At 40.4% G+C, this 13,133-nt stretch overlaps 1 protein-coding gene across 2 annotated transcripts in view; it reads right to left on the bottom strand.

The window, feature by feature from the left end:
* Nucleotides 1-2,133: 2,133 nt before the first annotated feature.
* LOC100997810 (aromatase) overlaps nucleotides 2,134-13,133 on the bottom strand; it is a 91,690-nt gene continuing 80,690 nt past the window's right edge. The window contains exons 5-9 of one of the 2 annotated variants that reach the window (XM_003900933.4): nucleotides 11,138-11,252; nucleotides 8,301-8,415; nucleotides 7,671-7,833; nucleotides 4,928-5,169; nucleotides 2,134-3,685 (exon numbers count right to left, since the gene is read on the bottom strand). In XM_003900933.4, coding sequence (XP_003900982.1) covers nucleotides 3,437-3,685; nucleotides 4,928-5,169; nucleotides 7,671-7,833; nucleotides 8,301-8,415; nucleotides 11,138-11,252 — 884 coding nt within the window. In that variant the 3' untranslated portion in view covers nucleotides 2,134-3,436. The remainder of the gene's footprint in view (nucleotides 3,686-4,927; nucleotides 5,170-7,670; nucleotides 7,834-8,300; nucleotides 8,416-11,137; nucleotides 11,253-13,133) is intronic. The other variant, XM_017960617.2, reaches the window with a different exon arrangement.

Genomic DNA, 13,133 nt, shown 5'->3' with positions numbered 1-13,133 from the left:
GTGTACCAGCACTGTGCTAAAGGCCTTCACAGAAATTATTTCTTGCAATCCTCATAGCAATGCTTATAAGATAATTATTATCCACATTGGATTGATGAGAAAACTGTGATATGGAGAAATGAAACAGTTTGCCCAAAGCATATTCTTACAAAAAGGCTGAGCCCAGATTCAGGGCTCCACTGCCTCCCTATTCATGGAGTCGCAGTGCTGAAAGGAACTTTAAAAATTACCTGGACCACAGGCACTCAGCTGCCATACCTTCTAATTAAGACCTTCTTTGCAAGAAATGTTTTGCTAACAAACTAAAATACTGAGGTTTGTGAAACATTTGCTTTTTGTTATAAATCACAGTGGATTCGAGGTTATTCTTATGATAATTATCGTTGTTTTCTTATGACTCTTATTTGTTTTGCACTTTGAAATGTTTTCTTGATGGGAGAGAGAGGGGTAGAGTATACTTAATGGGCTGGACTTGATGAATGGGGGTTGCCCTGTCTAAATACATTCCATTGTCTTGTTGACCTGGTAGAAACAGGGTTATGGTCATTGACTTCCTAGAATAGGCCAATACCTGCTAAAAGCTGCAGAAAGGAAATGAAGAATTTGAAACAGGTAAGCCCTGACAGAATTGAGCCGTGAAGGGTTAAGCCCTTGACTTTGTTCTTTGAGCTAAGAGCAACTGAAAGCATCATATGCTCCATTTGACTTACTACTTTGATAAGGTTTAATTAGTATGTCCTTCTGCAAGAATAGGTGAGAGATTCAGTCCCAGAGCCCAGCTGATACAGATTGAAAAGTGTCCCTCCATCCTTCAGTGGGCCAATGGCACATGCTTTTGTGGAATATTAGCACCATTAGCAGTGAAAGGTGCTGCTTAGGAATAAAAAGTGGCAATTTCCAAGTGGTATTTCTCAATAATGAGAGAGCTTGCTGGATGTGATTATTTTCCACTTGAGAGAGGGAAAATGGGATCTCAATGAAGGCATAGGGGGGTCTAGTATGCCCAGAGATATAGAAGGGGACAATTGTCCTTACAATTTGATAATGATAGAGCCCTTATATGCATGCATTTCACTGATAATTTACACATTCCAGTTCTTTGAGAACTGATGAAAATGGAATCCACAGCACATTGCACATTCAAGAGTGACAGTTAAGCACTTAACAGTGAGGCAAAATTATGAAGAAATAATAGAATTTTCAAATACATGTTCATCAGCCTACTGAAAAGCCAATGGTATTCCAAAATTCCTAGGCCAAGCCTTACAAACATATGGGGTTTGTCTATACAGGCTAAGCAGAATGAAAAGTTGAACAACTACCCAGGTATTTGATTCTGGGAGAGTTTGCTTGGATCATTTAAACCAACACTTCCCCTCTTCCTGTCCCTCCCCCATATCCCTGATTTCCACCCCCTACCCCTCCACTCCCAGTTTTTCCCTAGGATATTTTTGTATCTGCAAAATAGTTATCTATGTACAACTATATCAAACTTTCATTTCACTTTGACTGTGTAGACACAGACCTTGGCTTCATATATACAGATAAAATATACATAAATGTCCCAAGTGTATTGGATAGGTGAAGTACATGGATCCAAAGTTGGACTTCCTCCACCATGCAGCTCCACCCAGAGGCAATGTAAACAGAGTGTTACTAATTTTCAAGTGAATTAATTTGGACACATTAAATCGCAAATCCTGGCCTTGCTTTCAGGGGTCTAAATTATTTGGATGATTGTCTCGAGCTGACTATAGACATATTCAGGTACACAGGCATAGTCCATATATTTTTAGGCCATATAGATGATCCAAATAATTCCAAGCTCAACTAAATGTTTTATTTTTTACTCATATCCATTCTTGAATTCTTGGAATACCTACCTCTTTATTTGGTTTCTGCATCAGTTGGGAGTATCTCTGAGCAGGAGTGCCTATTCGGAACTGAGCTTGGGAGAGAATACAGGGAGACAGGATGGGGAGATGGGGATGCAGATGGATTACAGAAGAAAGAAAATAGCTCCTGCTTTCAGGGAGATTACACTTTCATCTTATACTCAGCTGTTGCCTTATTACTATACAGTAGGATGAAAAGAATAGTCAAATGGGATGGCAATGGATTCAATGACAAATATTTACCTATTTGTAAATAAGTTTAATTTTTCAGTTTTTCAATGACATTCAGTAGAGATAGTTATATTGGCTATATAACACAAGTAAAGTGGTGTTTGAAAAGTTCCTCCATTCATATTTGATTTCCTTTAGAAAGCGAATTCCAAGGTATGCATTTTATCCATGACCACATACAATGATTCAATGAACTAGATAACGTTAAATCTCTCAGGTAACTTAAATTTTGAGGTAGGATTAAAAAATACTTCAGGGGTTCTACTCTGACCATGTTCTTTTCTGATCTATTGCCCTTGGCTTTTGGGGTCATGGGAAGAAAGAGAGGGAGAAAATGTCGAGGGAGAAGGATAAGGGGATGAGAGGAGCACCCCTTAGAAGTTTGAGCCCATTGGGTTGGGACTTTTCCTCCCCCAGTCACTGAAGCTGTAGTAAGAGCAAATCAATGTCACATTTACAGTTATCTCTTGGTTAGCCACACTAATTGAGCTAAGCAAAAATGGAAACATGCCAAAAGGATTTTTATTTGAAGTGCAGTATGCGAATTTTTTTTCTACAGCAGACACAGGGTCCTAATAATACTTAACCCAGGCTATTACTAAATTAGTTTGTATTACTTGAATCTACAGGTAATACAACGAATTGTAGTATAGGCAAGTGGCTGAGGCATAAATTGACAGACTGGGAAAGAATTTCCTCTGATTTAACTTTTGCCACAGGCAGATCATATGTGGACAAACAGGAATTAATTGGGCTTAATTCACAGGAAGGGTCAAATGCTGAATTTCTAAGCATTTCTCCAAAGACTATGAATGTTACTGTTCCACCCCCACAGAAAACAAAATTAAAGTATTTTAATTCACACTAGCAGTTGTGTTTGGCCCCAGGTACCCTGACATTGGGCTGGTCTTTCTAATCAACTTGAGTATTTCTGCCCCAGACATAAAAATCACCTTGGGTTGAGGCAGTAGAGCTCTAGTGGGGAACCAGACATACATTTTGTTAATGAAGGCCTATCTTTCTCAGAGCACATTTGGTGGAATCGGGCCTTTACGGATAGTTTCTTCACTGACTATTTCTCCCTCAAACTCTTGGCCTTTGCTTTTTCTCTTGCAGTCTGGTTCTCTGGTGTGAACAGGAGCAGATGACCAATAGCACTCAGCTTGGTGACAACCCATATGAAATATGCCTATAAAATGCAGTGGGCCACTGAGTGTTCACTGTGAGGATGACAGTATTGGCAAGGATAGATGATTTGTATGTGAACTACTGATGAGAAATGCTCCAGAGTGGGTACTGACCAGCCTTCTCTAGTGTTCCAGACACCTGTCTGAGTTTCTGGGGGTAAAGATCATTTCCAGCATGTTTTTAGTCTCATCTGGGTGCGAGGACAAGTCGTGTATCTTCTGTATTCTCTCAACACACTGTCCTTGCAATGTCTTCACATGGAATCGTCTCAGAAGTGTAACGAGGATGGCTTTCATCATCACCATGGCGATGTACTTTCCTGCACAGCCACGGGGCCCAAAGCCAAATGGTTGAAAGTACCTATAAGGAACCTGTGAAAATGATCAGACAGCCAGAATATTAAAGGCTAGAGTCACTCAGTCTCTGTTTGATTCATTCTGAAAACATGGGTCAGTCAGAACACTGTGTTGTGGTTATCAGCCACAATGCCCTCCAGCCCCTCAGATGAACAACTGGAACTCAAGCTCTTTCTGTGTCCTGTTTGATTCACCCCTTGTGATCCGACCCAACTGCAGAGAGTCCCCAGTTTTGTCTTTCATGTTCTGGGGTAGAGTAATGCAAACCATCTTATTACAGCAAGTGTTAGTATAATCAGGTAGCTCTGTGGAATAGCCACAGATTTACTACTGTTTTATAAGTCACTAAGGCACAGATTATTTTTTGTGATACCAAATAAGAGACAAAGGCAAGCAAAGATGTAGATTACTGGCCTATTCAGTGCCAAGCATCTAACTAATTTTAGTTATGCAGAAAATTAATGAGGACCACATCTGTCTTGTCCACATCTGGACTTAGTGCCTGGCATATAGTAGATGTTCAACAAATTTTTGTTGATCAGTTTACTGATTTACATGGCATTATCTGGATTGCCCATGTAGAAACAAGATGAATTGGAGTACTTAATTAATTTTAGCATCATGTTTCTACACCATATGCAAATTGAAAAAAGGGCACTTAGGGAACTGCTTATGTAATTCAGATTGAAAAACATATTGCCTAAAATTTGACCTAATGAAGGTGGAATCTCTAGTACACATCAATTATAAAAAAAAGAAAAACTGTCTCTCTTCTAATTAGTAAGTCCTATTTAGAATGGGACCTACTGCTCATGGGGCCATTTGATGAGCCAAAGGCACTTTGCTAAAACCAAATCTTCTGGTCTCATTTGATTTTCATCTGAAGCAGTAGTGGACTTTCCTTTGCTTAGATGGTGCTATAGCTGAATCTGATGACATGATGACAAAGTTTAAATGGAAAAGTAGGTTGGTTGGGTTAAACAAAAATCACCTCATTTTAGCCAAATTAAGGGCCCAGCTTTTTCACATTTTGACCTATTTTGTGGCCACCATGTAGATACTTCTTAGAGCTGGAGACCCAGCATCCTTGAAGGCTTGAGGATGAATACGGGAGCCCTGCTCCAAGCTAGGGTACATGTGTGCTCCTGGTGAGGTGGCAGAGGGAATGAGTAAGAAAAATGAAACGTTTATGGTGCAAGGATTTAACAGTTGACATTTTCAAGAATGGCATGCTCAACTTTAAGGAAGGGCTCTTACATTCTTTGCAAAATTTTCAAGAGTAAATTCATTGGGTTTGGGGAAAAACTCGAGTCTGTGCATCCTTCCAATATTCAGGATAATGTTCGTCCCCTTTTTCACTGGGTAGCCATCAATTACATCATCTTCTAAGGCTTTGCGCATGACCAAGTCCACGACAGGCTGGTACCGCATGCTCTCATAAATGAAGTTTTCCATCACTTTTAATTTTTGCATATCATCAATCTTTACATCTCTCTCACCTGTGGAAACAGATAAAAGGGACAAATAAGGTAATGTTAGTTTCCATCTGTGATTGGCATCAAAGCTCCTGTTTTTTCCACAAAACAGTTTGCTCTTGGTTGAAAAAAAACTGTGGCTCTAATTCTAATGCACACCAGCAACCAGGGCCAAATATGTTACGCTCAGTCCACAAAGTGTTTTATAAAAATTCAGATATGAAGCCAATTACCTTAAAAACTGGAGGATTTTATAGAAAAGCCTGAATATCCAGAAAACTTGGTGATGCTGAACTTACATTCCCACATAGCAATAATGGGCTGACGCTGAGTGGCCAATTACCCTTTTAGAGGGGGCATAAGTCATACAGTTCCATCTAGACCGTGCCCAATCTGCTTCAAACATTCATCTTATCTGCCTGCTTTCTGAAATCTTTGAGTTTTTGTTCCCTGCTCTAAATTGTAGGGGACATTCATTTCCTCTCTTCACTTGTGAGCAAACTGGCACCACAACCATCCCAGAGATGATGCACAGGCTGCTGCAGAGTCAAAGTGAGATGGCAGATTTGATTCATTTCAACGAAATTTTCTCCTCTGGTTACCTGTGCAGTCATCTGCCCTTACATATCACTGATAGTCCCTCGGCATCTCATCAAGAAAGACCTGCAGTAGAGTGACAAGGACGTTCTCCCCACCATGACAAAATAGGTGCCTCAGATCAGCCCCGGGTGAGCTGGGGATTGATGGACACCCTCACTGTCTCAGATTGGCCTGACACTGGTCAAAGAGGCTCAGATTATTCCCAGACATGGTAAAGCTTCAGAGATGCCACTTTTGCAGAATAAAAAATAGCCCAGGGTCCTGAGGCAGCCCTGTCTCATATACAACCAAGCTACTGAGGAAAGGTCTAGTTTGGTCAGAGTCCTCTCATGGCCCTTCCCCTTACATACTGCTGTTGGCACACTCAAGGGTCTAATGGGGCCTGTATAGCTGGGGTTGGGAAGTAGAAAGGAAGATGACGGAGATGGTGACCAAAGGTGTTCACTAGGAAGTAGTTACCCAGTCTGTGTGTGGCACACAGGAGGGAGCATGGACAATTGCAAATGGCTCTGCTGCTTTTCCATCTTTGCAGAGGCCTTTTGAAGTGTCAGGGAACATCAACATGTACGCGCACATTTCACCTCTCAAATAAATTGTATTCAATATGCATTAAAGGCTTATGGTTTCCTTGAACGCCCTCCTTCGGTCTCTTTTTACTGTATTGAGCTTGTTTTCTTTTTCCCACCAGACCGTGAGCCCCGCGAGCGCAGGGATGGTGCTGGCTTGTTCAGGGCTGTAGCCCTGCACCTGGCACAGAACCTGAGAACCTGAGAGGAGGCAGTCAAGAAAACATTCTGGAATTTGAAGTCTAGATGTTATTCCGACTCCTTGCTATCTACCTTGCCAGGAAACTTCCCACCTGTGTGAGGCATCTGCAGATCCCTTCTCTCCCATATTTAACCCTTCAGTGACATTTCTCCTTATGTTTAACTATTTCAAGCAGCACTCCCATGGTTTGAAAAAGATGATGCCCTTCTACAACCAAATAACTTGTTTTGCAGGGTCTGTGTAAAGTCAAGAGAGGGAAGTCTACATTCTGTGATATCTCTTCACATTTGTAAGAAATGAGTAATCCTAAAAGGTTACTCATGTGAAGGAAGTGTCAAATGAGGAATTATGCTTTCTCCCAGAAAGCAAATTTGATTTCTTTCAAAGTTGGCATGGTTGTTGCTGTAGAAGAGTGGAGCAGGATGAAACTGAAGCGGAGACAGAGCAATGAAGCAGTAGAGTTGGGGAAGACCTGAGTGTGGACCTGGAAGCTCCGCTGCAGAGGAGCAGAGGGCAGGGGAGAGGAAGGGGCTGGCATCACTGGATTGGAGTGGAGAGGGATATGTATCACTCCCCTGTCTTTGCTGTCATCTTCTCCTCTTCATTCTGCCACAAACTGGAAGTTCATTTGTGAACGGGTCGCTTGAAGCCCAGAAACACTGCTATAAATGAGAGACGATCATTTCCCTGGGAGATTCCACAAAAGTCTTTTGTAACTGACAAGGGAGACAGAACACTGTACGTGATCCCATATTTTTGTAAAATGGACAAATCCAACCGTAAATATGTGTTTGTGGGCAAACAGAAAAAGATTTTAGCAAATGCACAGCAAACTATTCACAATGGTTGCCACTGGAGAGTGGGGATGAGGCTGGAGAGGAGAGTGGAAAAGATTGGGGGATGTCACTTACTGCTTTACACATCACTGTGATTTAAATTCCTCCCAATGAGCATGTATTACTTTTATGATTAAGACAACAGAAAGAACCATCTTTTCAGTCTATCTGGTATAATCAAATGTGACAGAATGTCTTGCTTTATTGTTTGGAGTGAATTATAAAAAATTTTATGTTTGATATCAGATTTTTAGGACATAAGAAATGGACATTCAGAAGAAATTGTTTTTAAGCTGTGTTATTTATTTGATAAATTCTTACCAACAACAGTCTGGATTTCCTTCATTATTGCCTCTTCAACATTAGGGTGCTTTGCAATGAGAAATAACATGAAGAACAAAGAGACAGACATGGTGTCAGGAGCTGCGATCAGCATTTCCAATATGCACTGGTTCACGTTCTCTCTCGTCAGGTCACCTCGTTTCTGAACAATTGGAAGACAGGAAAAATTTGGAAAGTGAATCAAAGTTTCAAAAAATGAGGGGAGGTGATACTCAAGGATCAACAACTTCAACAAAATGAAATAATAGAAACCACATGTCTCTGTGATTGACTGTGGACATTTTACATGACCATCTTTAGCTGAAAGATGAACAATTAGGCCGGTTGTCTATGTATGTAGTGTCTTTGGCCTCCCCCAACTTGTTTTCATATTTTATATTGTTACACAGAAGAGTCACAATCTTAGCAGTCAGTCTTACTAGAATGTTCCAATCTTAAAGGCCTTACTGAAATACCTAATGTGTTGGCTATTTGAATTGGGATTATAGAACTGCTAGAGAAAGTATTTAAAAGCAGAAATACACAACAGTTACAAAAGGGGATCTTTACACACCTCTACACAGTCATAACATATGTGGCATGGGAGTTACGGTTAGTTCAGGTCAGTACCTCGGCTAAAATCAACTCAGTGGCAAAGTCCATGCATTCTTCCAGTTTCTCTTCCGTGGAAATCCTGCGTCTTTTTTCTGCTATCAGAACTTCTATGGCATCTTTCAAATCCTTGCTGGAAAAAAAGTCAAAATATAGTCTATTTGTACTCAGTTTAGACATCTAGTGAAACAGATTTATTTGCCATGTATTTAGGTAAAATGATCTGCTTTAATTGAAACCCTTGGTGCTTATGAGTCAGTGAATTACTGTTTTATTTCTTCATAAATACTCTTAAATTACATAGACCTTATACTTCATGTTAAGGTGCCAGAGTTAGCTAAGGTTTCTGGATTCTGGTAGCAAAATCAAGGCTGTGACTTCTAGTTAAGGGTTAAAAATTGATAGCAAAAGGCTAAATCTAGCAATATTTTCCAATTTCTGATTTGGCAGGCACAATGTTTAAATTAAAACAAAAACAAAAAAAAACCTGTGAGTGCTGTCAGGTGCTCTTCAGTTTGCCACAGGCACCTCCATTTCCTTGTCTTATGTTTCCACAGCCTGCTTTTTTTTTTTTCTTTTTCTTTTAATTGAGACAAAGTCTCAGTCTGTAGCCCAGGCTGGAGTGCAGTGGCATGATCTCAGCTCACTGCAACCTCCACCTCCTAGGTTCAAGCCATTCTCCTGCCTCAGCCTCCTGAGTAGTTGGGATTACAGGCACCCACCACCATGCCCAGTTAATTTTTTGTATTATTAGTAAAGACAGGGTTTCACCACGTTGGTCAGGTTGGTCTCAAACTCCTGACCTCAGGTGATCCGCCCGCCCCGGCCTCCCAAAATGCTGGGATTACAGGCATGAGCCACTGCACCCGGCCCCCATAGCCTGCTTTTCTTTGCCTAGTCCTGAAGACTGTTGAGTTTGAGATTCCTGTTATAAACAGTAAACTCCAGTGACTAGGTATCATTCTTGATGTTTATTCTCATGCCTTGTTAGTTTCTGCCACATTGTAAACACTAATATGTGTTGAATGAATAAACAGTTGCATAAATATGTATAGGTATTTTGGCAGTGTGGTTGAAAGAACACTTGGACGGGGTGGGGTCAGGTCCTAGTTCAGGTTGTTCTCTTTCTATGTAAGATACTTTGAGTCTCTGGGCCCTACATCCTTTTAAAGTGAAGGGATCACACTAGATGAAAAATAAAGTCACCTTGAATCTAAATTCAATTTTTCCTATCTCTGTCCTTAAGTGTATGTGTTCTTTGTAAGTGTATTGTTCCCTTATCCCAGGGAACAATGTTCTGTATTACGTTAAATGTATAATAAATCCATCTTTCAAATTCTAATTGACATGTTCACTGATACACTTAAATACCCTACTGATCCATGCATTCATCAAATGTTTGCTGAGCAACTCCTACATACAATTAACAGATATTCACTCAGTTGGGCTGTGGTGCCCTCTTCCTAGTAGGCCGAGAATGCTCATAGCATTCCCATCTGAGCACTAGCCCCAAATGGTCTGGGAGGTGTTGGAGTGCCCCTAGCCTGTAAATTCATAGAGAGTTCCTTGATGGAACTGCAGAAACCTAAGAGAAACCTTTACACAGACTTGTACAATAAATTTCTATAGGTCCAATGGCCAAGACCAAGGCTAAACTAATGACTAAGAACTATGTAATGAACTCTTCAGACCACTACCACTGCCACCAGCTCTGATCACAGGGAAGAGATGAATCTTTTATCTATTTGTTTTCAAGTCACAATAAGCTCTGGTGGGAATGAAATGTATAAAGAACCAAGTGTCTAAAACATTCACCTAGTACTCATCAACCATGAGAGAATAAACAAAACAACATCAAGTTGGCTTCTTCTCTAGAAACTAATATTATTGAATTTCAAAATCCACAAGTAGAATAAGGTCAGGTCTTCAGACAAGCTTGGGGACGTTTAGAGATGGAGAACTTGAGATGGTTAGGAACATCTGAGGAAGATATGAACACAGGAAAGGGAGAAACTAACATATTTAGTACCCTCTATGTGCCATGCTCTATGCTAATTGCCTTACTTATATGATGTCATTAACCTATGCCCCTACTCTAGAAGATAGGTTATATCTTACTTTAAATAACTTCCCAAGGCCATTAGAAACAGGACACAAAGCATAGGCTTCTAGATTCCATAGGCTTTCCACTGGTGGTTAGAGGTAGCAGTGTTTAGTGACTGGCTACTTGTACTCTACAAACCCATTGATTAGCCTGTAGGCCACTGGGCATTTGTCCGGTTTTCTGATGGACAATTCTAAGATCAAAACAAAGCCATTTAATGACAATTTCAGGACCCCCAAAGCACAAGATACCTAATTTAAAAAACCCACACACATTTTATTGAAGTTAGTTATACTCATTAAGAAAAAATTGTATTGAGACTAATGTCAGTTCTTACAAGTTAAATTATGTTAAATTCATTCAAAAACAACACAACTATAAATTGATTCTATGGTTCCAGATTTTCCGTTGTGCAAAGATAATTTTGACAGATTTTAATGACAGGATCAGTCAACCCTTCTCTTCAACTCAAAACACACCAATGTCCTAGTTCCCGAGTTGAAGCTCCAAGACCACACACTCAGACCCCTTGCCGAGAAGCCGCCCAGCCAAAGGCTTCATTTACTCTCTGGTCTGGCCAAATGCAGCCAGATTGCTGTAAAAAGTGTTTCATCAGCAACCTAATCAACAGCTCCCTGTGGGCTCTAGAGAGCAGAAAAGTTACCGGAGAGGCCAACAAAAACAGCAAAGACACAAGGGGAAAAAACCAATCCAATTGTACTCATAAATCTTCCAAAGTTGTATTACTTACACAGACTTCTCATACTTTTTGTATAGCCAAGAAATCTTAAAGAAGATGTCTGGTTTGATGAGGAGAGCTTGCCATGCATCAAAATAACCTTGGATTTTAACCACGATAGCACTTTCTGTAGGAAAAAAAAAACGCACAAGGAAGAGCAGTTGAGCAAAATGTGAGCCTAAGAAGGGTGGTCTGGGCAGAAAACATTCCTGTAGATTCTCCTAATAGTGCGGGGTTCTAAGCTAAGCGAGGTTCCATCTTCAGCAGGAGTCTTAGCCATGTGAATACCACTAGAGAAATCAAGCACTGATTTGTTCTCCTTACCACCCAAATTGGACTAGTTAACCAATGAGTTGCTAGTTTTCAAGTTTTCAACCTGTAATTTCACATATTCTCCTCGGGCTGAGCTTCCAACTTGCTCCTGTTTCTCTGGACAAATGGAACTAGTAATTACGGCTGTTATGGCCTTCACTCTGGTACCTGGGAGTGCAAAAAGTGGAGCCTGTTAGGTGGCTAACAAGCACATTTTAACTTCATTTGGTGTTGGGTAAGCAGAGCCATGAAGTGGACAGTTTATATGGATTATACACTTAATAGCTTCTAATCATGTTCTCATGGTGCTTTGTTCATTTTTCCCCCATAGCACTCATCACGTAGCTTTCATAGTTATTTATATTCAATCCAGAGTGTAGAATTCATCTTGTGTTCTTCAATGCCTTGTCCTAAGCCTCACACACAATCAGCTCTTAACAAATGTTCTTTAATTAAATTGAATACTAGAGGAAATAAAACCCTTACTTTTTCAAATTATACCAGATAATATACAAAAGGGAAGAGAATAGACATTTATTTCCAACTGCTAAATACCAGTCACCATGCTAGGCGCTTTGTGAAAGAGATTTTTTTTTTTTTTTTTTTTTTTTTTGAGACTGAGTCTGGCTCTGTCCCCCAGGCTGGAGTGCGGTGGCCGGATCTCAGCTCACTGCAAGCTCCGCCTCCCGGGTTTACGCCATTCTCCTGCCTCAGCCTCCCGAGTAGCTGGGACCACAGGCGCCCGCCACTTCGCCCGGCTAGTTTTTTGTATTTTTTAGTAGAGACGGGGTTTCACCTTGTTAGCCAGGATGGTCTCGATCTCCTGACCTCGTGATCCGCCCGTCTCGGCCTCCCAAAGTGCTGGGATTACAGGCTTGAGCCACCGCGCCCGGCCGTGAAAGAGATTTTTAATTTCATTTTCATATTCTTGCCATGGGTTTTGTGATGTCATCCTTTTGCAGTTGAAGAAATTGCAATTCATAGAAATTCGGAAGCTTGCCCAAAACCATACAGCCAGTGTGGCAATAGGGAGTGCCCACACCCACTGTTGCCCTCCTTCACTTCCTGTCCTCTTACCCTGCTTCATTTTTCCTTCAAGGCACTTACTATTGCCTAATATTTTATTAGATATTTATTTCTTTTCCTGTCCATATCACCCACTGGAATGTAAGTCCCTTGAAGGCAAGAACTTTATCCGTCTGGGTCACTGTTATGTCCCCAGAACCTAAAACAGTGCCTGGCATAAAATAGGCAATCAATAAATGTTTGATGAATGAATGTTTGAATCAATGAACACTGGTGTTAATTCAGGAAAAGTCACACTGAGTTGTACATACTTAATGCCAACAGCAGAATGGAATTAATCCAAATGATTAATTTTCTATTGATACATAATAGATACACATATTTAGGGGTACATGTAATATTTTGATAGATTTGTATAATGTGTGATAACCAAATCAGGGTAATGAGGATATTTATCACTTTAAACATTTATCTTTTCTTTATGCTGAGAACATTCAAATTATTCTCTACTAGCTACTTGGTTGTACATAGATTATTATTTATTTTCTTCACTACACTGATTTATTGAACACTAGGTCTTGTTTCTTCTATCTACCTGTATTTTTGTACCCATTAATCAACTTCTCTTCATCTCTTCTCTCCTCATTACCCAACTACGCTTCCCTTCCTC

The sequence above is a fragment of the Papio anubis genome, unplaced genomic scaffold (assembly GCF_008728515.1).
Source record: "Papio anubis isolate 15944 unplaced genomic scaffold, Panubis1.0 scaffold44, whole genome shotgun sequence".
Lineage (NCBI taxonomy): Eukaryota > Metazoa > Chordata > Mammalia > Primates > Cercopithecidae > Papio > Papio anubis.
The sequence above is the reverse complement of the archived record's forward strand: the minus strand, read 5'-3'. Positions and strand labels throughout refer to the sequence as shown.